Source organism: Bidens hawaiensis, unplaced genomic scaffold (genome assembly GCF_021521415.1).
Source record: "Bidens hawaiensis isolate Kalapana, Puna unplaced genomic scaffold, B.hawaiensis_p1.1 tig00002236_1, whole genome shotgun sequence".
Classification (NCBI taxonomy): Eukaryota; Viridiplantae; Streptophyta; class Magnoliopsida; order Asterales; family Asteraceae; genus Bidens; species Bidens hawaiensis.
In genome coordinates, this window is record NW_027491119.1 from 2,041,953 (window position 1) to 2,069,232 (window position 27,280).

General features: G+C 33.2%; 1 protein-coding gene and 1 pseudogene across 1 annotated transcript; one reads left to right on the plus strand and one right to left on the minus strand.

The window, feature by feature from the left end:
* The first annotated feature begins 7,210 nt into the window (after window positions 1-7,210).
* On the plus strand, window positions 7,211-8,953 carry LOC143611081 (vacuolar protein sorting-associated protein 22 homolog 1-like; annotated as a pseudogene).
* Window positions 8,954-15,355: 6,402 nt separating this feature from the next.
* Window positions 15,356-17,573, minus strand: LOC143611089 (uncharacterized). Its single transcript, XM_077085388.1, has 6 exons — window positions 17,453-17,573; window positions 17,267-17,337; window positions 16,761-17,158; window positions 16,252-16,455; window positions 15,652-16,175; window positions 15,356-15,549 (listed from the first exon to the last, which is right to left on the minus strand). Exons 1-6 carry the CDS (start codon window positions 17,571-17,573, stop codon window positions 15,356-15,358), a joined length of 1,512 nt encoding a protein of 503 aa, XP_076941503.1.
* Between the last annotated feature and the right edge of the window lie 9,707 nt (window positions 17,574-27,280).

Here is a 27,280-nt window from a genome sequence, read left to right on the forward strand (position 1 = left end):
CAGTTTTGTCACAACATGCCAAAATATAAAAAAACTTAAAGATGATAGTTTATAGAGTTGATAGTTTAAATATGAAGAGTTGTTCGTTTCTGAAACCACATGGACTCAACCAATTCAAAATTTTTTTTTGGGACTCATTGTGCCTCCGTCTTAAAACCATAGGGACGCAAACATTAATTTTCTCTATTATATTATTTTACAATTAAATATTTTAATTTGATTTAAAGAAAAACCAAAACACATAAAAAAAATTCTCTACTTGTGTATCGATAGCTTTTTTTTACGAGTACAGATATTTGACTAGCTTTTTTCCTTTTTTCTTTAATTTTGTAATATAGATGTTAGACGTGATTAGCTTTTTTTTAAGAAATAATGAGTAACATACTAAACATTCATATTGTTAAAAAAAGTAGTTCATGTAATTTCATAAACAATTGTTTTTTTACCTACAGTTTTAACATTCATCAATAAGAATAGTAATTATTTATTGACAATTGTTTTTTTAATGAAATAATGAGTAACATACTAACATTCATGTATCAAGTAGCTACTATTATTATATATTTACTTAACAAATTTGTCAATAATTAATAAGAAACTACCTACCAACTTCACGCAGCATTGAATTATTTATACAACTTTGTTTAGTATATGTCAAAGGTATGCAGCCACTACAAGAAAATGAACCTAACGCAACCCTGGTAAAATGTTGCATTAGGCCTAATGCTGCATTTTAAGCCTAATGCAACATTTTTAAGGCCTAATGCAACCTTTTTTTAAAAGTGTTACATTTAACCTTAAAATGCAAATTTTTTAGTATGCAACCTTTTTAAATTCTAATACAACTTTTTCTTCCCATCAAATGCAACTTTTTTAGAAGTCAAATGCAACATTTACTATATTCTAGTTGCAAAAATGCAACGGTTTCTATATTTAAATGCAATCTTTCTATACTTAAATGCAACCTTTATTACAATTTAGTTACAAAATTACAACTTTGTTTAAGACATAATACAACCATTGTTAAATTTTAATAGAAAAAAATGCAACCTTTTTTCCATTCAAATGCAACTTTGTAATATAAATGTAATTGCTATTATTTAATATATGCATTCATTCACACGACCAAGAGAGTAATAAAAAAACACAAATTTCATTGTATTCAAATAATGTACTTTAACATGCATCTCCAAACTCAAATTATAACATAGTCAATACAAAGTGTCAATTACAATAATATAGAGAAATTAAAATGGTCTATATCTTGATCTCCATGTGTTAGTTGTTTCATCACCTTCTGCGTCATAGCTTCCTAATTTTTTCGTTGGATGTCAATATCTTTACGCATAGTTTCAAGCTCGGATTTTTTTCTTTCATGATCCTCTTCAATCTCATTGCGCATTTCCAACAACTTGTGGCTTTCAACTTCAACGTTTTCTTTGAATGATTCCATTAGCCCCTCTGGAAACACGTATGACATGCAAGCACCATCGACCTTTTTAAGCAATGTATTTGTAACGCCTCTACCATAAAGTCGGCGATATCCATGGTTCTCCTTGTTCATTACAGCCAAAAAAGGATCTACTGCATAGCTTCCATCATTTGTAGGCTTGTATTTCTTCATTTGTTCCTACAATTTTTTCCAAAAAAAAAAAAAAAATTGTCAAAACGGTTTTTGAATTACCAAATTCATATTTCCTGTTAAACATTATAGAATAACAAACTGCAAACATATTCATAAAAAGAAATCTAATTGTAGTATCAAATGTCTAGGAATCACAAATCTAAAAAGTCTTAAATATCACAAATTACAGACAAAATTCACAAAAAAAGAATCGTCAGCTAAAATTGAAATTATACAAGAAGTAGATTTCAAAACTAGGAATCTAATCAAGAATCCAAGCATGTGAATTGTCAACATATATAAAGATAGATTCTACAATAATCTAAGTATCAATGTCAACATATTTCTAATCAAAGAATTCAGATTAAGGTGTAGTAGTGTACATTCAAGTTTCAAATAGCAAAACGGGTCGTATTAAAAGGGGTTATACAAAAATTTGATTTAAAACGGGTTAAAACTTATCACTACAAAGTTCACTACTAGGTAATTCAGTTCAAATTTAAGGATACATATAACTTTTTGTTGTGAAAGTTAAAGTGTGCATCAGCAACTTAAATACAGTTCAGTTTTGGAAATTGAGGTTACATGTTGTGTTACGGGTGAAAGTGTTTCATGAGATTCAAAGATTGGCCAAAGCGGCGATTTAGGATACTAAAGGATTTTTTTTTCCTCACTTTGATTCGTTATCGGGTAAAAGTGAATTTGTGCAGATTTGGTATAATAATATTTTCCTCACTTTGATACTTTTGTACTAATATTTTGCTATTATTTAGTTAATGGTTTAAGAACTAGACTGTATGTTTTCAACTAGTTACGGGTCAAGGTCATTTTAGGAACTAGGGAAGTTTTGATTACATTTGTGTGAAGAGTTGACTTCTAATAGTCAAACAGCATATTTCTTATTAGATGAGCTGATGCAAAAATTGATTGGAGTCAAATTAACATATCTGGGGTGCAGGGGGTTAACACTTGAAACGGGTCACGGTATCAACAATTAGTTTCGAGACATTACATGGAAATCGTCAAGGGTATTTTGGCCACATCATTAGATAACCACACAGTTTTGAAAGTTGCAAAAGTTTCCAAAAAAAAAATCTGAAATACACAAACTAAACTGAAGATATCACAAATTTCAGTTTGTTTGCTGTTACCGGTCAGTTTACGGGTCAAAAGGGCTGCGTTTTTATTTTGGGTAAATTTTGCTACAGATTCAGATCAAATTTCTGATAACAGGTCCTTTCGGGTCAGGTTTGTTAAACTCAACGACAGATTTAAGTTGTGAACGGGTCAGGTTTGTATTTAGAGGTAGTTTAGGAATCAAGTAAGCTTTGGTTCAAGTTTGCAAATTGGTTAACATCGTTGTTACTGGTCAAAAGTGTGCATAGTTTATTACGGGTTTCAAGTTCAAAATCTTGGTTCCTGTTACATGTGAGCATTGGATCAAAAGTGATCGTTTTGGCTTCCAAGGGCAATTTTGGTATCTTAAAAAATATGAGAAAGCAGATTGATTTTAAGTAACAAAAATAACATCAACTCAAAACGGGTCAAAGGCATTTTGACTTGTTTTGAATCGGTATTAAAGTTTGACTTTGAATCAAACAAGAATTTCTGAAACTTTTGAAAATACCGAAACCACCCTTTGAAGCCATAACGATTACTTTGATATGATAGTCTCCTGTAGCCGAAACCAAGAATTTGAACTTGAAACCATTAGCAAACTATGCACACTTTTTCCAGTAAATATGTATATAACATAGTGATTACAAAGTTAATACTTTATGACTAAAATTTTTTTTATAGGTTAGTGCATGCATATGCAATCGGGTATTATGTAAATTGCTAAAACAACGGTCAAAGTTTCAACTAAAATTCAGAATTTTAACCTGATAACTAAACCGATGGTTTTGACCCATTTACCAAAATGACAGTTTTGTCAAAAACTGTCAAAATGGTGGTCAAAGATTTGACCATTACTAAAATCGGAATTTTTGGCCCGTTAAGGAAAACCGATTAGAACTCTTATTGTTGCTATTATTTAGTTAACGTTTTATGAATTGGATCATATGTTTTCAATTAGCTACGAATCAAGGTATTTTAGAAACTAGGTAAGTTTTGATTACATTGTGCAGTGTTACAATTTTCATTTTTGATCATAACATTTGGTTGGAAAATTTTAAGCTTCTGTTAACTTTTATGTAAATTTATAATATATTTTGTAATAGGGTCGACGAAGAACCAGTTGACCATTGATCAGAAGAAGTAATTTGAAGATTCTTGCAAGCCCAAGTGTGTTAGAGCTTGGCTCGAGTATTAGGTTAACCGTTGAGTCATAAGTTTAATGTTTTAATCTGCTAGTTGTGTTTCTTTTATATTTCAAGTTAGGCATTGAGGCTTTATTTATATAATTTATTGACAATGTTATTAGCGGTGACATAAAGGTTAATGCAACTCGTATTAGCACTTTCACTTTTAGTTAGTTAACACTTGTAGTTACTATAGCTCGTTCGGTTCCCAGGGCCGGTTTGAATCGGTTCGCCGGTCTGATTGGGGAGCCGGACCGGTTGAACCGGTTTACTATGAAAACATTTTTTTTGGAAAGTCTTTTTTCAGCCTTAATGTCATTTTTGGAGCAAAAGTTGTACGGCCGGTCCAACCGGTTCGACCAGTTGAACCGGTAAACCAGTTACCCGTCCAATTCGTTGTCCGATCCGGTTATGAAAAATTGCATTTGTATGAAGAGTTGGCTTTTAATAGTCAAACTGCCTGTTTAAAGTCAAATTAGAATATTTGGTGCAGCAGGTTAAGACTAGAAGGGTCACGGTATTAACAATTTGTTTCGAGACATTACAAGCAAATTTATATTGTCAAGGGTATTTTGGTCAAAACATTAGATCGTTACATAGATGTGAAAGTTGCTAAAGTTTCCAAGAGTATTCTGAAATGCACAAACCAAACATGCCACAAATTTTAGTTTGTTTGCTGTTAAATGCCAGTTTACAAGTCGTAGTACGGGTCAAAAACAGGTTAAAAGGGCTGGGTGTTTTTTTTTCGGCCAACTTTATTACTGTTCGAATTAAGTTTCTGTTAATTGGTCTTTTCGGGTCAGATTTGTTTTTAGAGGCAGTTTTGGAATCAAGTAAGTTTCATTGTCTCTGTTTTCGGTCCAAATTTGAGACAGTTAACATACTACAACTAGATGTGTACACGAAAAAGCGCCGAAAACTAATGGAATTTCATTAGTTTTCCTGTACATTTCATTGAACTAGTAGTATATAGAAGTGCTTAGAAAAAAAAAACACAATTATAGACTATAGGTTAGTGGGGGATTCGGGGCTTTCATCAAAACTTTATTAATCCTATGCATACTAGCACACATGAAACATGGATATTTACATAAGGTTAAAGTAGAAAGAACTTACAATTTTGCTTGCCGTGTCATCATATGAGTCAGCATATACACGTCCTTCTGTCCTTTGACGTGTACGTTCAAACATCTGGGCTAAAGTAGGTAATTCTTGGTTTGGATCATTATTTTTCTATAATCATAATAAATAAACATCAATAAAAAACATTAGCATATTGAACAACAAAATGATACAAATAACGAGAGAAAAAAAAAGTAATTGTACCATCTCCTCACGAATCCTAGCAAAACTTTTTGGGCCGGCTGTGTGCATATTTTTTTGAGACATGCGTGATTCCGTGGCTCGTACAAAACGTTTCTATACACACATTAATATATAATATATAACTCAGCTAATAGATAACTGTAAAAACTAAATACTATTAATGGAAAAATTGTAAAGAAAAATACTGCTTCATCTTTATCATTCCATAAACGCAACAGTTGTAAGAAATCATCTTCTGGAATAATGTTAGGTCGATTCTTCCACCTTGTTTTGTTATCCTTAAATTGAGAGAAGTGTTTATTCTTAAACCGAGATTTGTGTATCTTATTTGCATGTCCAATACTCTTTAAAACCCATTTCTTAGCAGCCTCAGGCACATCGTATTTTTCCTTTAAAAAGTTAGTATTTAGTTTAAAATGAAAATCTAACAAATAAGTAAAGGGAAAAAAAACAGCCATAAACTTTACCAGGACATACTCCCACATTTTTTCTTTATGTGGCACCTTGTGCCATGAACGATAGATCAACGATGCATAACTATAATTACGACCTATAGTACCCAAAAATCGAGTGAATTTTCCTACTACATCCTTCTCCTCTGATGTTGGTCCAACGGGTTGTCCAAATTTATTACACAGCCTCACGCTCGTCAACTTTTCGTGTGTGCACATTATGCAACATCGTTGGTCCTCTTTTCTTGGTTTTAGTAACTCCTGTACTCCGATATAGATTAGTACATATATATCGTTAATCAATAACACGCCAAAAGTGGCATTACTAGTTAACTCAAACCTTTTGCTTTTTCTAATTCGGGGCATTGCAGGTCAAATTCGAGGCGATGCACATCATCCTCGTTTTCTAATTCCTCACTGTGATCATCCATATGTATATCATTGTCGTTATTTGCAATTGTCATATCTTCCATGTCTTCATACTCTTCATCCTTATCAGCCTTGTCTTGTTATTTGAAACAAAATACCGTCAATAAATAACAACAAATATATTGAAACATTAAGTAATGATATGCTTAAATCACTAACAATACGTACCTTGAGATCTCATTATATCCCATTCATTCTCATCATTTTCCAAACCATCTAGTTCAGCATCTAATCCTTCAATATGTAAAGCATAATGAGAAAATTAATATAAAAAATAGTTTTAACAATTTAGCATCAACAAAATAATACCTTGAAATAGCCCATCATCCTCATCATAATTCTCATCAACAAGAAGAAATTGTTCTTTTGACCCCCCTTTAATACAATTAGGCTCGTCGCTTTTTTATTCAATACCTCCCTTTGATTTTTTGAGATTAGTTCACCCATGGTAATTGCTGATCGACATTGATTCTCTTTCGCTGCATTTGAATCCAATGAAAACTTTGGAGCAGTCACTCGATTGTTCTTCGCTAAACTAGCAACCCTATTCATGGATAGTGGCGGAATATATTGGGAACGTCGTTGCTACAACAAATATCATGTTCATTAGAAAATAGGTATTTACAAAATAAAAAAATATATATATTTAATATTGAATTACCTTTTTGGATACTTTAACCGTTGTATCAATTACTTGGTCATCTTCTTCACTATTATCACCATTATAGGGAATATAGTCTACGTCTTTCACATTTTTGTGTGTTGATCTGACTTTTTTTTTCTTCACATTTTGGGAATCTACCAAACTTGTCATCGAATTTGCCATTCTTTTCAATCCCAAATCTTGCATTATCTTTTGATTTTCTTCAACCCTTAATAGCCTACTTCTCTCATAATCATTGACTGATCTTTGTATAGAATGATTTTGCTTGCTATTTTTCACCATTAGACTTGTAAATCTTGAATTTGATTTGTTCATTGTTGTTTAAAAGATGTTGCTGATGTGTTAAAAAAAAATTATATGTATTGATGTCTAAGGGGGTGTTTGAAAAGGGCCTGAATGAAACCCTTTATGAACCGATCTTATGAAAGAACAACTCTCCACCTTTCGGTCTCAACTAGAAGACTTTGCTCGCAAACACAAGGTATTATTATTATTATTATTATTAATTCTATTGATTTCATCAACATGATGAGCTATAATATGTTTTTTTAATGATTCAGCTGTGGAACATTGACCTTAGTTAGGTTACAGTTTAGTTTAATTTTGCTTGGTTAAACGAAACGAACGTTTGAGAAGGTTGTTTATGCTCGTTTTATTTAATAATAACTTGGTTTTAAAAAGCTAGAAACGCGCAAAAACGACGGGTCGTTTATGTTCGTTCATTATGTTTGTTTAAGTTTTAATTAAGACATAAGTAGTTATGTTTGTTGAAAACAAATCATCATGATCATCCACTAGAGTTTGTATTCGTCAAGGAATATGATCCATCAAATTAAAAATTTGTTTGTTCATTTCGGTCAATTATGTTCATTTATGTTCGTTTATGTTTCATTAAGTTTGTTTGTTTGTTTGTTTGTATGTTTATGTTAATGAACTATTTGCTTAGGTTATAAAGAATGAACATGAGTGAACAATAACAAACCAGTTTTCTTAATGAACGACATGAACAAAAGAAATTGCTTGATTATAAGTTCCTGATCATGTTCGGTTAAAGTCAAATGAACGATCACGAACATGCCCCTGTTCATGTTTGTTCGGTTCGTTTGCAGGCCTAAATACGAGTAACTGGTTGTTCACAATGGAAAGAAAAATTAACAGCAATTGTGAGTTGTTTGATTGTTCATACTCTATTATGCTATCAGCAAAACGACATCCGCAAGAATCCTGCTTTTACATCACAGTTTCATGAGATATGTGCAAAAGTAGGAATAGATCCATTAGCATCAAATAAAGGGTTCTGGGCAGAACTTTTAGGGATTGACGATTTCTATTATGAACTTGGTATGTTATTATTTCTGCTTCTTTTGATTATCTGCTTTAACATGTGATCATTAACATTTAGGGTTTAGAGATTTATGTTATGCACTTTGGATTTTCAGGGGTGCAAATTGTTGATATATGCTTGGCTACTAGACCGATTAATGGTGGTTTGATTAATTATTGGAACTTTGTAAGATGCCAAGTCAGAGAAGAAAAGGTGCTCGTGAAGCAGTATCTGAAGACGATTGCTTGCGTGCGATTAGTAAATCAAGGGTACTATCTTTGTGCTATAAACAAGTAATTAGAATGGTGCTGATCAACCTTGTTTTTTCTCAAATGTTGTAATAACATGAGCATGATTGTTCAGGTTTTAGGCAGTGGTTTTGAAGTGATTACTGTTGGAAAAAGAAAGCTTATTCGTTCTGTGCAGGCTGAATTGAAGAAAGATCACAATGAGATTTTAGAGCTTGCCCAGGTTAACTTTATTCATTGATCAATGTTCCATCATTATTTTTAGTTTTATTTTAGTCTTTGACAATTATCATATGTTTTAGTAAGAATAATCTTTTCTGACAAGGTATGCAACATCTTGCTTTTTAGGCTCAAGGTTTTGTAACAGCTGAAGAAGTAGAAAGACGTCTATCGTGGTCTAACTAATGGTTTGTGAGATCTTATGTTCATTTATTTTATTTATTTCCGGGTCTAACTAATGGTTTGTTTATATGTACAGGAGGGTCTTGCAATGATTGATGTTGGCCACAGAGATAGCAAAAGGCGTTATTGGTTCCCTTGTGTGTCGTCTGTCTCTTCCATTGTGGCATCTGAGACGCTTTGACTTTCTCCTCGTCAACTGTGTAATTTCATGTGTTTAATTATTTGCGGATATTCAGCGTACACTAAACAATTGATGAACTTTATGTTGTGCGTTTGCTATTCCTTTGTGAAAAGACAAAACTATAAGAAACAATATTTGGTGAATGAATTATGGATTTTTGCTCTTATTGCTCGATTTATTACAAATCAATTAACATCTGTAATTAATGTTTTGAAGTTTCCTTTTAATTTTAGTTTTCCTTTTGTCGTTGGTTGAGAATGTGGTTGCTATGTCAATGCTTTAGCACTTGTGTTACTTTTGATAGATTAGAGATATTAATTGAGAATGGATTTTTAGTTGGTTTGGTGTATTTTTTATACTTGATTTGAAACCTAGAGTATCATGTCTTTCTATTAAATCTTATTTGTTATTACAAACTCTTAATGAATGAACTAAAGTTTATTAAGAAACCTAAAATGTTAACATCCTAATGCCCATCATCATATATAAAAAGGTTTAGCATGCATCTGCAGTGCCTAAAATGGTCACACCCAAGGGCGATTAGGTCAAAATGCGTTATCACATTTATTTTTACCTTGGCGCGACGTGACAACACGTATGTGTAGGGATGAGCGAATTCGGTACCGGTACCGATACCGATTGGGTACTGTCGGTACCGAATTGGTATCAAAGTTTTGAGTTTCGGGATCGGTACGGTATTGGTACCGGTATTTCCCGAATTTTTACCTTCAATACCGGTACCGAACCGAATATTTCGGTACCGGTACCAAGAATTCATGATTTTCGGGACCGGTATTTTCAGTACCGATACGGTACCGAGCTCATCCCTACGTATGTGTGTCTAAGAATGAAGGTGATTATTACATAGCATAAGTATTAGCAGCAAAGAACAATAAATATCATATTACACACAAAAAGTAACTCATGATTTCATAAAACTTGGTGATTCATCCAAACAACACATCCATTTCACAATTCGATAACTTAAACATAACGCATTTCAAATCAGTGTAAGTCCATAAACAAATGCAGAATTCGATCCAGAAAAACCATAAACACATTTGGAATACAATTAATGGAAATTTCATAAAACCCAATTCGTCATACAAGAATTAACAATTTCAAGCATACAATGCTCACGAACATCAAATTAAACGCACGTCATGTATACCTTTAAGAATTAATTTAGCTCTAACATGAATCAATTTCAAGTTATACAATTTTGCTCTCGTATGTGTTCAAAGAGGCCTTCAGTTTCAAATTTCTAAAATTGAGAGGGATGCAACCGTCTTTTTCGTTTTTGACATCACGATCTTGGGGAAGCGGGAATATACTAAACTACCTCCGGGATTTCTATGAAATATTTTACCTAAAAACAGCTCCTGGGTTGGTATATATTATAAAATCAATAAATAAATAATAAATCAAAGTGTATATTATAATAGAGGTAGAAGTTAAAATTAAGGCGGTTCAAAAAGCCTACCGCTAAAATTTGGGCTCCTGACTGACTTGATAAAAGCTCGAATAAAAATAGCTAAAATAACTTTATTTGAAACAACCTGAGCTGAGTTGACTCATTTTTGTAACTGAGCCAAACTAGAACTAAGCTCGGGTCGGGGTCATGGCTTGGCTCATTGGCTTGAACTTAGGCTCGTCTAACTTCAAAATCGAACTCGAGCCTAGCTGAGCTCGAGCTCAAACCTACTTTGGCTTAACTCAGGCTTGATTTGAGAATAACCCTAGTTAAAATACAATGGGAGACAAAAATGAAAAGTGTGAGAGATTTGTGGCAAAAAAAAAAACCTCAAAAAAATTCATGAAATATAATAAAAAAATTATAACTAAAAATATAATTAAAAAATAAAAAAAGTAAAATATTTCACACGTGTTTCTCGTTCAAAAGCACGCGCACGCACACACACACACTAAAGACACAATGTCGAGGAAAAAAAGACACAATGACAAAAAATAAACAAAAAACCACAATGATAAATAAAAAAAAGACACAATAGATCGCAAAATATAACATAATGCCGAGAAATGTTGAGTAATATAATACAATATCAAGGAAAGCAGACACAATGCCAAAGAAAAAAAAACACAATCAATGACGAAAATAAATTAAAAAAAGGACGCAATGATCTTTTAGCCATAACATTGTGTCTTTTTTTTAAAGGAGAAATACGGGGGAAACATTTTAGTTTTTTAATTTTTTTTTGTTTTTGATTTATATTTTGAGTTATGATTTTTAAAAATTTTTTTAGAGGGTTTTTTTTTGTCACAAATCCATCTCATCCTTCTTATTTTTCCCCTTTTGTATAATAACTTGACCCTTATAATATATTCAGTTTAGTTATGTGTTAAAAACTTTTTTTAGAATTATGCTTTATAAAGAAAAATATATACTAAAAACATAATCAAAGTGATTGATGGTTAATAACAGACATTTAAGGTCTGATAGTCCATTAGGGTGATTGATGATAGTTTAGCGTAATATGGGCAATTCGGGTGATTAATGGTCGTTTAAGGTTAATATGGGCATTTATGGACAACTAGACTCAACTTTGGTCACTTACAATCAATAACGGTCATTAACTGTTGTTTTAGGATTAATGTCAGACATTCTAGGTTAATGGCAGTCCATTAGGGTCATCAACATTCAGTTAGGTGGATTGATGGTCGTTTAGGGTTAATGTGGGCAATTCTGATGGTTAACGATTGTTTAAGGTTAATATGGGCATCAATGGACCACTAGACTTAAGTTGGTCACTTAGAATCAATAGTCATTAATTGTTGTTCTATGGTTTAAAGTGAACATTAACGGTTAATGACAATCGATTAGGGTAATTAACATTCAGTTAGGTAATTGATGGTCATTTAGGGTAGATATGGGTAATTCGGGTGATTGAAGGTCGTTTAAGGTTAATATGGACATTTATAGACATCTAGACTTAACTTTGGTCACTTACAGTAGAAAAGGGTCATCAATTGTTGTTTTAAGGTTAATGACAAACTTCAATGATTGTCCATTAGGGTCATTAGCATTCAGGTAAGGAGATTGATGGTCGTTTAGTGTTAATATAGGTAACCCGGGTGATTAACGACCGATTAATGTTAGTGTAGGCATTTGTGGACAACTACACTTAACTTGGTTAAGGGTCATTAATTGTTGTTTTAGGGTTAATGATAGACATTCAAAGTTAACGAGGGTCCATTAGGGTCATTAACACTCATTTAGGGTTAATATGGTTTAAGGTTAATATGGGCATAAATGTAATTTGTACGCTAACTTTCACCATGACAGACATTAGGGTGATTGATGTTCGTTTAGGGTTAATATGATATATAGGGATGTGCGTGGTGCAGTTCAGTGCAATATTGGGCTAAAACCAAAAACCAAAACTTCGGTTTTTGAAAATTTGAAACCGTTCGAATTCGGTTATTTCGGTTTCGGTTTTCCGGTTTTCGTTTCAGTTCGGTTACAGTTTTTGCAATTTCAACTTGACAATTTTTGGCCGAAAAAAAAGCTAGACCGAAAACAATGAATCTAAGTATAAATAATTTTGTTGATTTTAACTAAGTGACTATTATACATTTTGTCAAAAATATTTGAGTTACATATTTATTAAATTCTTGTAACTTATTTAAAATGAAAAAGTAAAAATGAAAATATAGAAATTCGGTTCGGTTTCTATTACATGCAAAACCAAAACCAAATCAACAGTTCGGTTTTACAAAAACATAAAACCAAACTTTCGGTTTTTGTTTCGGTTTAGTTTTTTCGGTTTGGATTTTTTGGTTTCGAATCGGTTTTTTCAGTTAATTACACACTCCTGGTATCAATGGACAACTAGAGTTACCTTTTGTTTTTTTGGATCCATAAGGGTCATTAACTGTTGTTTTAGGGTTAATGATTATCCATCAAGGTGTAACACTCCGATAACGAGGATCACGACGTAAACATTGGTTCACAACAATATCGAAGAAAACATACTTATACAACCTTTCTTAACAAAGCGTCTAAAAATCATTGTCCTAGTCAAAAAGTTTCCTAACAAAACAACATTACACAATCGGTAACATGACTAAATGCATTAAACAAAAAAAAAATCTTCTACATAAGTAACCTAAAAAAATAAATGGGTTGGTATTAGTTAACTGGCCAAAATGGTTGTTTTTAGTTTAGGGGTAAAATTCAATTATGTAAGTGGATGCTATTTAACGGGTAGATTTCAAACAAAAATGAAATTACCGAAACGACCCCGGTAACAGTTAGATTTGCAAATAATTAATCCAAACCTATTAATAGGTAAATGAACATGAAAACAGATGGTGGACGATAGTTAACGGGCCAAAACGTTTGTTTTTAGTTTACGGGGCAACATCTATTATGTAAGTGGTTTTTTTAACTGGTCGATTTCAAAAACAAATGAGATTACCCAAAAAGCCCCCGGTAACAATTAAATTTTCAAATATTTAACGTATTCAAACTGACTAATAGGTAAATCGTTATAAAATAAATTGGTCGATATTAGTTAACGGGTCAAAACATTCGTTTTTAGTTTGTGAGTCAACGTCCATCACGTACGTAGATTTTAGTTAACGGGTCGGTTTCACACAAAACTGAAATTACCGAAACGCCAATGGTAACAGTTAGATTTACAAAAAATTAATCCAAACCTATTAATAGGTAAATGAACATGAAAACAGATGGTTGACGATAGTTAACGGGCCAAAACGTTTGTTTTAGTTTACGGGGCAACATCTATTATGTAAGTGGTTTTTTTTAACACGTCGATTTCAAAAACAAGAGATTACCCAAAAAGCCCCTGGCAACAATTAAATTTTCAAATATTTAACGTATTCATACCGACTAATAGGTAAATAAATATAAAATAAATTCGTCGATATTAGTTAACGGGTCAAAACGTTCGTTTTTAGTTTATGAGTCAACGTCCATCACGTAATTAGATTTTTGTTAACGGGTCGGTGTCACACAAAACTGAAATTACCGAAATGCCCCTGTGAACATTTAACTAAAAATAATCAACGTATTCAAACCAATTAAAGGTTAAGCGAGCTGACGAAGGCTATTAGTGTAGTGGCAGCAAACAATTCAACTGTTTCAGTTGACTTTTTTCAGGTCAACTGAATATTTGCAACAAAAAATTACCTGTTTCCAAGGCTGTTGATGCAGTGGCAGAAGTGGCAAGTGAGGTAATTAACTTTTGGGGTCAAAATTGATTCATTTTTGCACATAAGAGTTTTATTCTTTTTTCCAACCTTTCGAAAATGGCTATAATACCCTTTTCATCAAAAGGCAACCAAATACAAAATTTTGTTTTATAATATATATAAGCAAAGTGGGATCAGTAAATTCAAAGTTGTCGATTGGCGCAGCGGTTAAACTGCATGTTTATTAATAATTGTTAATGGATTTGAGACATAAGTGATCCTTTAATAACAGATCTTGGTACAAGTTCAGAATACCCTTTGCTTCTTAATTTATGATATTAAAAAGCACCCGGTGATTACAAAATTGATGGCGGTTTTAGGAGTTGTAGACATCATTCTATTATGCTACAAAAATGTGTATGAATTAGATAAAAGGTATCAGAAAGTCAAAAGCTTTAACTAAAAATAATCAACATTTTTCACACATTAGATTTGACTCAAAAAAGTCAACATTGACTAAAATTCAAAATACTCCTTATTCTCCTGTCCAGATATTACAAATGACTAATACGCCCCTTCTATCGCATATGTTTCAATTCCATCCTACGGGCCTTCTCCAATCGGATCACTAACCAAAGACTCAAATATGAGAAAATAAAAGGCTGACTATTATTTTCGAACATTACCAGAAGTCAATGTTGGCCCACAATTGGTAAAAAAAAATCAGAAAGTCAATGTTGACCAAAAAAGGTTAACATTTTCCAGACTTCGGATTTGACTCCAAAAAAGTCAACATTAACTAAAAAGTTAAAATATTCCTATAATCTCTTCTGTCCAGATTCCAAATGACCAATTTGCCACTTGTTTCACATATCAATAAATTGTATTCTGCGGGCCTTCTCTTTGTGCTATTCTAGTGATTCTTATTGCATTGTCGGTCCGGTTAACCAATATATAGGCAAACATATGTTTTAGAAAATCATGAACCAACCACAATTTGAGAGTATAACCATTTGTATTGACAAGTAACACCCGTGTACTAAAAAAACATAAATTACTAAAATACCCCTATTAAGGAGAGTGACTAAAACTGATATGTTCTTCAAATGTTCTTCAGAAAAACTGAAAAAGAAAGAAAAAAACCACTCATCGATGACCTGTTTTTAACGAAAACAAAAAAAGAAACTGAAATTATTGTCTTTAAAGTTATTTTTGTACCTTAATAACTCAATTATCGTCATCATCATCAACATGCATCCAATCCCATAATGTATCATCATAATCAGAATCATCATCATTCTCAGTATCAACTACATCCGTTGCAGCTAATTTTGTATTTGCGTCAATCTTAAGAGGAGGGATATCTTCTCTTAACAAACAAGTCTCTTGATCACTAGCTTGTGCAAAAGAACTCAGCCTATCTACATCAGGATCACACTAATAGGAGCCACCATCAGCTTCATTAATTTCTTCATCAAAGTCATAAACATCCCTTGGAATCGTGTTGAGAACATAATGCAAACCATCTATTATAGGGTCTGGTGCATAGAACACCTGTTTAACTTGGGAAGGCATGACAAAAGGATCATCTGAATAACATAACTTCTTCAAATTAACGCATGTTAAACCATAATCATCTTTCTCACGTTGGTACCACTCACAACGAAACAATACAACTCTAAACTTTGACCAATAATCAAGTTCAAATATGTCCAAAATTCTACCATAGTAGTCAACATTCCCAACGGTTGGATTTTTGTCCCAAGAACTTGCAAAGCTAGGAGTTAAAGCTGTAAGTGAAACACCGCTATTTTGAGTTATACATTTGGAATCTCGTGATTTGGAATGAAACCTATATCCATTGGCATAATACCCATAGTATGTTTTATATGTAGGACTAGGACGCTTAGCAAGCCAATAAATATGATCCGGAACATCATTATGTATTACTTTGTTTTCGAACCAGCCGGCGAACTCATGACTATGGTTCTGTGCTCGTGCCCATCGACTTTGTCGGGGTTGATTTTCAATATAAGCTTCATGCTCACTGCATCATTTAGACAAAATATTACATGAATATGAGATTAATAATGACACATAATCTGAAGGAAATTGTCACTTACTTGATATAATCGTTGACTTGTTCACAATCAGAATTGAATAAGGCATAACGATGCGCTTGTTCAATTAAATGAACATCGAAAGATGTAACTTTGCCTTGTCTTCGTTTTTTACCTCCCAAAGGATGGCCACCATTCACGAACATTGGTTCATTCGATTCGTTTTCTCCTTTAAAACCATCGTTATCTTCTACACCCTTATTAAGTCTGCCATTTACTCCATGCATATAATGTGAGCAAAAATTCAAGCATTCTTCAATTAAATAGCCTTCTGCTATGGACCCCTCAGGTCGGCTCTTGTTCCGCACATATGACTTTAACTTGCACAAGTATCTCTCCATAAAAAACATTCATCTATATTGAATAGGTCCTCCAAGCCTAACTTCATTTACTAAGTGGATAGGTAAATGCACCATTATGTCAAAAAAGGCTGGCGGGAATATTTTCTCAAATTCACACAACGTTTCTGTAATTTCTAACTGTAATTTGTCAAGGTCTTCAGGCTTAATTACCTTGCGGACATCGAAAAATGTGCCTTCTCCATGATAACATGCTTACCGTCATCAGAAAGTTTTGGTTGCAACTTTTCTTTGATTTTGAGATCTAAAAGGTCAAATCGGGCTTTTGGGTGATCTTTTGACTTGCCACTAATATCCAACAAAGTCCCTACTATATTATCACATATATTTTTTTCAATATGCATCACATCAAGATTATGCCGACATTTATTGAATTGCCAGTATGGCAAGTCAAAAAATATTGACCTTTTCTTCCATGGGCAAGTGCTATCATTTTTCTTCTTTTGTGTCTTTCCAAATATATTTGTAACACTAGACAACTCACTCAAAGCTTCAACACCTGATAGAGGGTTTGGAGAAAGCCTATTCTCATTTTTCCCATTGAAAGCACTCTTATTGCGTCACCATGGATGTTGAGCATTTAAAAATCTACGATGATCCATATAACATGCTTTCTTCAAGTAAAGTGAGCTAGTCTCATGATTACAACATGGACATGCAAAATTACCCTTTGTTTTCCACCCCGACAGCATAGAGTAACCAGGAAAATCACTAATTGTCCATGTTAAGGCTGCATACATTTTAAAGGTCTCATCTTTAGATTTATCATATGTCTCCAACCCATTAACCCACAAATCTTTAAGCTCCTCAAACTAATGGTTGTAAATAAATATCTATGTTGTTACCTGGAGATTCGGGTCCAGGAATTAACAAAGACAAAATAAAGTATTCTGGTTTTAGTGACATCCAGGGAGGCAAATTGTAGTTAACCAACACCACAGGCCAAGTGCTATGAGCAATGCTCATTGTTCCAAAATGATTAAATCCATCACTTGACAATCCTAACCTCACATTTCTTGTTTCTTATGCAAAATGAGGATACAAAGAATCAAATTCCTTCCAGCTTTTCCCATCTGCAGGATGTCGTAAATTTCCATCTTTAGGGCGTCCTTCATCATGCCATATCATATGTTTAGCTATTTCTGAACACATGAAAAGTCTATGTAGCCTCGGTTTTAAAGGAAAATGTCACACTACTTTAGCCGGAACTCTTGAAGTTGTTTTATAATGTTCACTATTATGATTGTTCTGTTTCTCGTTCACTTGTTTCCACTTAGAGGTGTGGCAAATGTGACACACTTCAGCATCTTCATACTCTTTCCAATAAAGCATACAATCGTTTGGACATGCATGAATCTTCTTATAATCAAGCCCTAAATCCCTTGTGATTTTTTTAGCTTGAGTAAAACTAGCTGGAAGTTTTGCCTCTGGAATCATCTTTTGTAAAAATTGTAACATTTCATCAAATGCCATATTACTAAGCCCATGATCGGTCTTGTACAGAAGAAGTCTGACAATGCAAGATAGCTTTGAAAAACTTTTACAGCCTGGGAACAACTCTTCATTTCCATCTTCTAGCAGCTGATACAACTTCTTTGTGTTTTCATTTAAATCTTCTTGTACCGTACTTGTTTCGTCTAAGGTGTCTCTAAACCAATCATGCAATAATTCATCAAAATTGTCATGCATACCATCACCATCATCATCTATGCCAGCACTTAATCTTGTTTGTGAGGGACTTTCTCCATGAAAAACCCATACATAGCAGTCTTCTATAAATCCGTGTCCTTTTAAATGATCGAATACTTCATCTCTTCGAAACCAATAACGGTTTTTACATTGTTTGCAAGGACAACAGATTTGAGATCCTTTTGCTGCCTTAGTAAATGAAGCATCAAGGAATTCAATAACTCCAGCTTCAAATTCCGGTAATCGTCTAGGAAAATACATCCAATCTCTAACATTCCCCATGTCTTCTGCTTTCTGAATTTAATAGAAAAAAAAACAAAAGTAGAAGCAATTGTCAATCTTTAATTAATACATAATGAAATGTGAGTAATCTGATTATTACAAACCCATCATTTAACAATACCATGATATGATTAACCGCATGATAATGATTAATATAAATTAGCTCAAACGATCTGTAAAGATTTCATGATCTGATTATATAACAGTGAATCACATGGAAAGTAATTTTGATGCTTAAACTTGCATATTACAGTGAAACTAAATTTGGAAAAAGTTCATGATCATAGTGAATCGCAATATGAGTAGTCTAATTATTTAAAAAAAAGATGCACAACATTGATAACATTAGGGCTTAGAAATATGTATTTACATGTAATGCGATTATATTCTGTTTGAAATATGTAATGCGATTACATGTATTATCGATCACATGATTATGTTATAAATTGAAAATAAAAGTTATAATCAAACACCTGAAAGATAATTGAATCTATCAGAGATAAAAAAACACATCTGCTATTCTAAGGAAATTAACCCCTATACCACAAAATCTTTGAATTATCGAATACAAAAACTGAATACCTGAATACAATTATGAATGAAAGAAACTTACATTTGAACCTTTGAATGGATAATGTCTTTATAATGAAATTGACATGTATGAAGATCACCAAATGAATGTCTGTGGCTTCACATTGATTGAATATATTAGTGTAATTGGAGTTCAAATTATGTTTAGAATGATTGAGAAACAATTATGTTTCAGTTTAAGGATGATGATCGTGGATTAAAGGGTTTGGCGGGGTTGTGTTAAAACCGTTAAGACCCCGCTAGTATATATATCTAACTATAAAAACAAGCTTTTAGGAGCGAAATCAAAGTTAGCTGCTAGTGTAGTTGGTAGGTTCTTTGTTATTTGTTTAGAGCTTCTCAAGTTCAAAACTCTGCATTTGTACTATTTTTTCCTTTTTTTTATGTACAGAAACAAGATAAGTGAATAAAATAGCAATGATGCTGCAACTTTTCATCACTCAATGGTAATGGGTAGGGTTTGGGAGGAGTTTAGGTAATCCCAAACCCAGACCCAATTATGAAAGCCCGTCCCAAAGGGGTATTTGTTGAGTATCGGGTAAATCCATGGGTTTCGGTTATACCTGGCTAAAAACTCGTCCGGCTTTTAGCGGGGTCTGACAAACATAACTAAGCCTTACCTTTTCTATGCAACCGTAGTTAATGATAGGAAGTCGAAATACTATTAAAATAAAAGAAACATATTTGGTGTCAAGTGCTAATCGTACCGTTCATGGATTTTTCTATTGAAATTCTATTTTCAGCAATCTACAACTCGAATGGGACGGGTCTTACCCGTGAATGGGACGGGTGTTACCTGTCCCAAATGTTTCGGGTTTCAGGTTTTCCCATCGGATTTAGATTTCATTGTCATCCTTAGATGAGATTTATGGTTGAAATTTGTCAGGTCCATCACCAGTAGCATAAGTAGCACAACCTACTGTATACCCCGGTGTTTCACGAACCTGAAGTAAAACATGATAATAATTAATTAGTTGTAAATATTTTAGTTGAAGTCTTAATTTTTATGTTTTCATACCTCCAAATAAAGATCACCAAACTGAATCTTGTCACCAGCTTCAACAAGAATATCAGCTGATGCTTTGCTTGCTTTGGAAATGATAGACTTGACACCGGGAACTTTGGACTGCAATGATCATGTCAAATATGATCTTCAGATTTAGTTATTGATAAAAAAGAGTAAACATTGTGAAGTCTGTTTTATTATACCTTCTTGATCAGCCCACTCCCAGTGACATGATCTGCATGCACATGTGTGTTGATTGCGTATACGAGTTTCAATCCCAGATCATTTACAAGAGAAAGATCTCTATCCAGATCAAGTATAGGGGTGTAGCAGACATTAAAAAAAAGGTCAAAAAAATAGTCTCTAACAGCTATAAATCCGTTTCTAACGGGCTGATTTGAAAACCTGCACATCCCAATGGTAATACCCGGTTATACCCAGTTTTTGGGTATTTACAAAACCTGGGATAGGGCATTAAAAATCCTGGTCTGGCCTGTAGTGCAAAACCTGTGTAGTGCTGTTAGCTTTTCGGGGCTGCACGGGGCTGCACTATTTTTTTGACTTCAAACTCAATATTTTTTGCATTAAAACAAGATGGTAATATATAATTAAATAACATAAAAGTGTATATATATTAGAAACTTGAAAATATTACAAAGATCCATCATAAAAACTAGAAAACAAAATAGATAAAAAAATAATTAAAAACAAAGATAGTTCACTTCCGGCTTTTAACTTTTTGACCCGTTAAGGCATTAAATCATCTTCCTTTGGTAATTCATTGTCTTCGTTTAGTTTCCTCTAGTGGGCTCGATACTCCCATTTCGACCTCTTCCTTGTGGTGGCAGACCCATGTGTGCGTGTGCTTCCTTTTGCGTATTGGCTACTTCCTAGTATCTTTCTAGAAAAATATCACAAATTATGAGACTTTAACTAAAAAAGGTTTTATAAAGCAACAATTATAAAAATCATTCAAATCTTTTTATTAAATTTCTTAACGGAAAAAAAAACCCTACTTACATCTGTTAACTATTAGATGATTTCACTGCCAAAGTGCAAGCTTCATGTGATCTTTATTTTATAAAACTTTACAGTTGCCCACCTAAGTCAATTCAAATTGTAGTTGGAGTACCAACAGTTCCTGCGTTTTATGTTTTAGTTTTTGAGGGTTCGGTTTAGGACTAGGAAACGGGTCAGGTTGGAGGGGTCCGGTCACGAGTCAAAACGAATGAAACATGTCGATTCAAAGTAGTCAAAGCACATAATGAATTTTCATTTATTACATAAAACTCATTTTACAAAAATAAGATAAAAAATTAAACAGGTTAAACTGTTCAACACGTAACCTGTTTAGCTAAACGGGTTCACAGGTTGGCTCCAAAATAATCCGAGCGTGTTTATAGCAAACCCAAAGCCATGAATTTTGAGTTAGGTACATGCTGGAATTTCATGTAGTTGATTAATAGGGAAGGGCGAATTGTTTCATGAAACATTGGGGTTCATCGAGTTGAAAGTAAACGGGCCAAAACAAAGCAACTACTCAACTGCAAGCCAGAGTAAACCATTCAAAACAGTTTTTATTAGTTAGTAACAAAAATATTTTATTTATTTAAAATTATAAAATTTATATTGATTTATCAAAAACGTTTTGACTAGAATTACATTCAACTACTAACAATGCAACCTTTTAAAATAAAAGTTGCATTTAATTTTTCTTAACGCAACATTTGAAGAAAAAGGTTGCTCTTTGAGTAAAATATGCAACCTTTCAATAAAAAGGTTGCAAATTCAGTATAATTTTGTAACCTTTTATGAAACATGTTGCATTTGTAACACCCTTGGCAAACACAACATCGTCCCACTCTTAGGCTATCTCACATCGGCCGTGGACAAGAGAGATCACTGGTTCATAAGTAATGTCCTGCCCTTAACATCACCAACGCGTTTTGGGAAACCATAAACAAATCCGTGAGTTCTTCGTGGGCAGAGCGGACAATATTGGTGGTGCGAGGGGCCGGAGGTTACAGTTGGTATCAAAGCCACTCTTGTGCCGTTCGGGATGTTGGGACACGCCTCATCGAGGACGATGAGTCCAAAGGGGGGTTGTCTGTAACACCCTTGGCAAACACAACATCGTCCCACTCTTAGGCTATCCCACATCGGCCGTGGACAAGAGAGATCACTGGTTCATAAGTAATGTCCTGCCTCTTAACATCACCAACGCGTTTTGGGAAACCATAAACAAATCCGTGAGTTCTTCGTGGGCAGAGCGGACAATATTGGTGGTGCGAGGGGCCGGAGGTTACAGCATTAAATCTTCTAGTGCAACCTTTGTGTTCATCGAAGTAGCATTAGAGTCAAACGCAACTCATTTGAAAAAAGTTGCTTCTAATAAGTTGCATTAGTCCTATTTTCTAGTAGAGCTTTTTGTAAGTGATAGTATTTTATTTAATAAAGTATAACCTTTGCTTGTGTCATTAGAGAAATTGAACCATGGTTCTACCACAGTTTTGTCACAACATGCCAAAATCTAAAAAACTTAAAGATGACAGTTTAAAGAGTTGACAGTCTTAAGATGAAGAGTTGTTCGTTTCTGAAACCATAGGTACTCAACCAGTTCAAAAAATTTTTTTGGGACTTATTGTGCCTCCGCCTTAGAACCACATGGATGCAAACAGTAATTTTCGCTATTATATTATTTTACAATTAAATATTTTAATTTGATTAAAAAAAAACCAAAACACATAAAAAAATTCTCTATTTATATAGCGATAGCTTTTTTTTTACGAGTACAGAGATTTGACCAGCTTTTTTACTTTTTTTTTTCAATTTTGGTATATAGATGTTAGATGTGATTAGCTTTTATTTTTTAATGAAATAATGAGTAACATACTAACATTCATATTGTTAAAAAAAGTAGTTGATGTAATTTCATAATCAATTGTTCTTTTTACCTACAGTTTTAACATTCATTAATAAGAATAGTAATTAATTATTGACAATTGTTTTTTTAATGAAATAATGAGTAAAATACTAACATTCATGTATTAAGTAGCTACTATCATAAACCAGCTGGGCTAGCCCAGGTGGTCAGGCAAGTGATGGGAGACCCGGGTGTCGTGGGTTCAATCCTTGATGCCGACCGGATTTTCCCAGAGCATAAAAACCTGTCGTGCCTTCGGGCGGTGTGAGCCAACTGGGTTTTACCAGGAACGCCAAGCCACTTGGATGCCAGCGTGAGCCCCGATAATGTCAACATAGTCTGGCCTGAGTGGTGGTGGGGCCGTATTGCGGTTGCGATACCGCTTGACTGAGAAAATCGTCGTTCAAAAAAAAAGTAGCTACTATCATTATGTATTTACTTAACAAATTTGTCAATAATTAATAAGAAACTACCTACCAACTTCACTTAGCATTGAATTATTTATACAACTTTGTTTAGTATATGTCAAAGGTATGCAGCTTTTTGCAAGTGATAGTATTTCCTTTAATAACGTATATCTTTGCTTGTGTCAGTAGAGAAATTGAACCATGGTTCTACCATAGTTTTGCCACAACATGTCAAAATCTGAAAAACTTAAAGATGACAGTAGATAAATCTAAACATGCCTTAATCAAAAGAGTTGACAGTTTAAAGATGAAGACGTAGAAATCATTCACAAGAACACTCAAGCAAGTGGACTTGCATTGATTTCAAACGCGGAAGAACCCCGTATCTTTTTGCATTTGAAATGTAGTGTGCTTGACCGCAGAGGTCAACATTGTTTTATATCTATGTTAACAAAATAGAGGGTGTATGAGCTAACGTACACCTCTCGAATTCTCAATTCTAAAGCCCAATTCTACCCTTTACAATTGTTTGATTCTTATTGCTATGTAGAAATTGATTGATAGAAGATGAGAATGTTGAAAATCATAAATATTAAAAGGTTTTAATTGTATGCTGTTAATACCTTCTAACATTGTTTTAAAAGGAAAAAAAAATACAGTTTTATATTGATGAATATGTGATCCATATTTCTTTGTAATTTGAGACACCATTGTCGTTTAGGTTTTCTTCTCCATCATATAACATTGATATGAGATAAAAAAGACAAGTTTGTGTGTTCATTTTTTTCGTCTAAAACATATCAATCATCACTTTCTCCCTTCACTAGCTCTGGTCTCAACTTAGCCGATAACCCTTTCGACAACATCTCTTCGTCGTATTTGATAGTCATATCAATCATACCCTTTTCCACCAATGCATCAATCAAAGCATTATATGCAAACTCATTCGGACTCAAACCATGATCTTCCATTTTCTTCCAAACGATAAAAACAGGTCGGAGAAAATCCCATTGCTCAAATTTCCTCATAAGCATTACATGCATGTTAAGAGTCGGACTCACACCACTTTTAGTCATTCTATCAAGGAGCGCGATAATCTCATTAGGCTTCTCTAGGCACCTGAAAACACAACGATAAGTAATAACATTTGGGGCACATCTCCTCTTATACATTTTATCTAGCACTTTGTATGCCTCCCTAACCCGCCCATTTTCACACAAAAGCTTAATAATTATATTGTAAGTCACAACATTCGGCTCACAACCCAACTCGACCATCTCACAACTAAGATTGACCGTCGAATAAAGATTCGGGTATTTAAACCTAATCGGTGGACAGTGGTTCGGTTTTGATGGCTTGCATTATTTACCATAGTTTCATCTTTTCATTATACATTATTCGATTAGTTTATGTTAACTTCTAGAAACAGTATAATTTTTGAATGCTTCATTAACAAGGTGTTGATATTGTTAATTGATCAATTTTCATTATTGGAGTTTTTAACTTATTTAAGGATTATTATTTTGGATTATGTGATTTGTTATTTGCTTATATAAAATAAAAATTGAAGTTATATCTTCTTGTATTATCATATATACAGTTTTTAGTTTTCTAGGTCAAATTCTCGAAACCCGATTAACTCGTACTCATAAAACCCAAGCCCTAAGAACCAGGGAAGATTAGGGTCAAGTATAAATATTCTCAAACATGAAAAACCCGAAACCCAAATAACACCCCTAGATGTAGCTTTCATAACTGGTCAGTTCCGTTTTGTTTTATAGCAAAATAATAATAATAATAACTAGGTATACCCGCCACGTTGTGGCGACGGGTCAGTATCGGTTAAGTTCATTACGCCAGGGATGCCAAAACAAAAATATAAATCTGTAAACGCCCGAAAATTGATGTATACGTACAAGTTATGATTGAACCGACACGAAATGGGTCGGTATCAGTTAGGTTCATTCCGTACCGATACTAAACCCACCAAAAACTCGTAAAAGGAACATATTAAAAAAAACAACCAAAATCGATAAACTAGGGCGTTTGTAAAATTCGAGCATGCGGTACGAAAACTAAACCCAAAATATAAATTCGTAAAATAAATATATTTATTTAAAAAACATATATTAAACAAAAAGTAATTCAAATATAATATTCTAAAAAGAACCATTCTAAATGCTGAAAATTTGCATGTTGTAAAAATATTTAAAAAAAAAACAATTTGCATGTTGTAAAAATACTTAAAAAAAAACAAAAAGATGGCTTGAATTGGACTTGAACTTGAGCAACTCTACAAAAGTGGACACAATATAAACAATAAGAGCCAACTTGCAAAACAACAATTATGCAATTTCATCCATAAATACATCTTATATACTAACAAATTGCTATAGATAAATATCAAGTTGTCGGTACCATAGAATTCAGTGCAGCCAAGCTTCACTATTTATCTATCCAATGTAACAAATTAGTCATGTTGAGTTTGTTACAACACCAAGACTAAATAAAATTAAGTTTGTAAAAATCCAAAAGAGTATCAGAACATATACAACTTATAATCAAAGTGACATGAATTTGGTCGCCATCGACTAACTTCGTGCCGATATATGCATTAAACCCTAAAAGTAAATTAATAGACGCTCAAAATAATATTGAAACTCGTATAGCTGATACGAAAAAAAAAACATATTTAAAACGATACTTATTTACAGCAAGTCATGCGAATTCGAGCGACATCGGCTACGTTTGCTACGATACCGAAACTAAACCTAAAAACCAATTTCCTCAAGTTAACATATTTAAAAAACACGGGCGTTGCGTCGGCGAGTTGACGCGAATTCGCTCGGTATTAGTTAGGTTAATTACAAGTATGGAACTAAACCTAAAATCAATTATCATATTTAAAAAAAAACACATACTTTTATATACATAAATAGATAATAAAAAACAACTAAAAAAAACTTGTAACCAAGGGACTTGAGAAAAAACCGCTAGAAGATGAACTAAAAAAATGCTGAACAAATTGATGACAAGGTGATTCGAACTCAGGACACACTCTCTTGAGGAGTTATCAAAAGCTCCGTAAGCCATCAGACCAAACTTATCAATTGATTTAATATTGTAATTAGTTGTAAAAAAAGTTAAACAAACGGTGCTACAATGGATTCTTGTGGCGCCGACAATTTGATATTTATCTAGTACTAGTACTGGTATATATAATAATAATAATAATAATACCAAAACTTTTGTGAAAAGTAACATATGTTGCTTATTAAAAAATGAAAGGTATAAATGTTCAAATATATATATATATATAATAAAAATATTCATTCTTTGTAAATGAAGAGAGAAGTCTCTTCCTTTTCTACATCTACCCCCTCATTCAAACCATATTCACATCTCAAATTCACAATCTAATCGTCTTCCTGAAAAAAAAAATGTATGTATATAATATTATTCATCTAATCCCTAGTATTACTTTGTGCTTGATGATGCCTGCAACCTGTTTGTTCATAATATTTATGGTCTTTCAGAAATTGCAACTTTGATAAATGACACTACACTAGCCGAGCCCGACCTCGACTCGTTTCGAGCTATATTTATAAAGCTTGAGCTCGGCTCGTAAGTTGTTTTTTCAAGCTTGGGCTTAGCTAATTTATTATTTATTAATTAATTTATAAACATTTTTTCATATTTGTATATTTTGAGAAAAAACCTTATACGAGCTCGTTGTGTCGTACCTTAAACAAGCCAAAGCTCGACTCAAGCTCGG

What these genes read in the sequence shown, in the direction of transcription:
- LOC143611089 (XM_077085388.1), bottom strand. Translation starts at nt 17,573, where the DNA reads ATGAGCATTGCTCATAGCACTTGGCCTGTGGTGTTGGTTAACTACAAT. An exon ending in CAAGTCAACGATTATATCAA is followed by an intron (nt 16,176 to 16,251) that starts GTAAGTGACAAT and finishes TAAATGATGCAG; the next exon opens with TGAGCATGAAGCTTATATTG. An exon ending in ACCAGACCCTATAATAGATG is followed by an intron (nt 15,550 to 15,651) that starts GTTTGCATTATG and finishes ATCCTGATGTAG; the next exon opens with ATAGGCTGAGTTCTTTTGCA.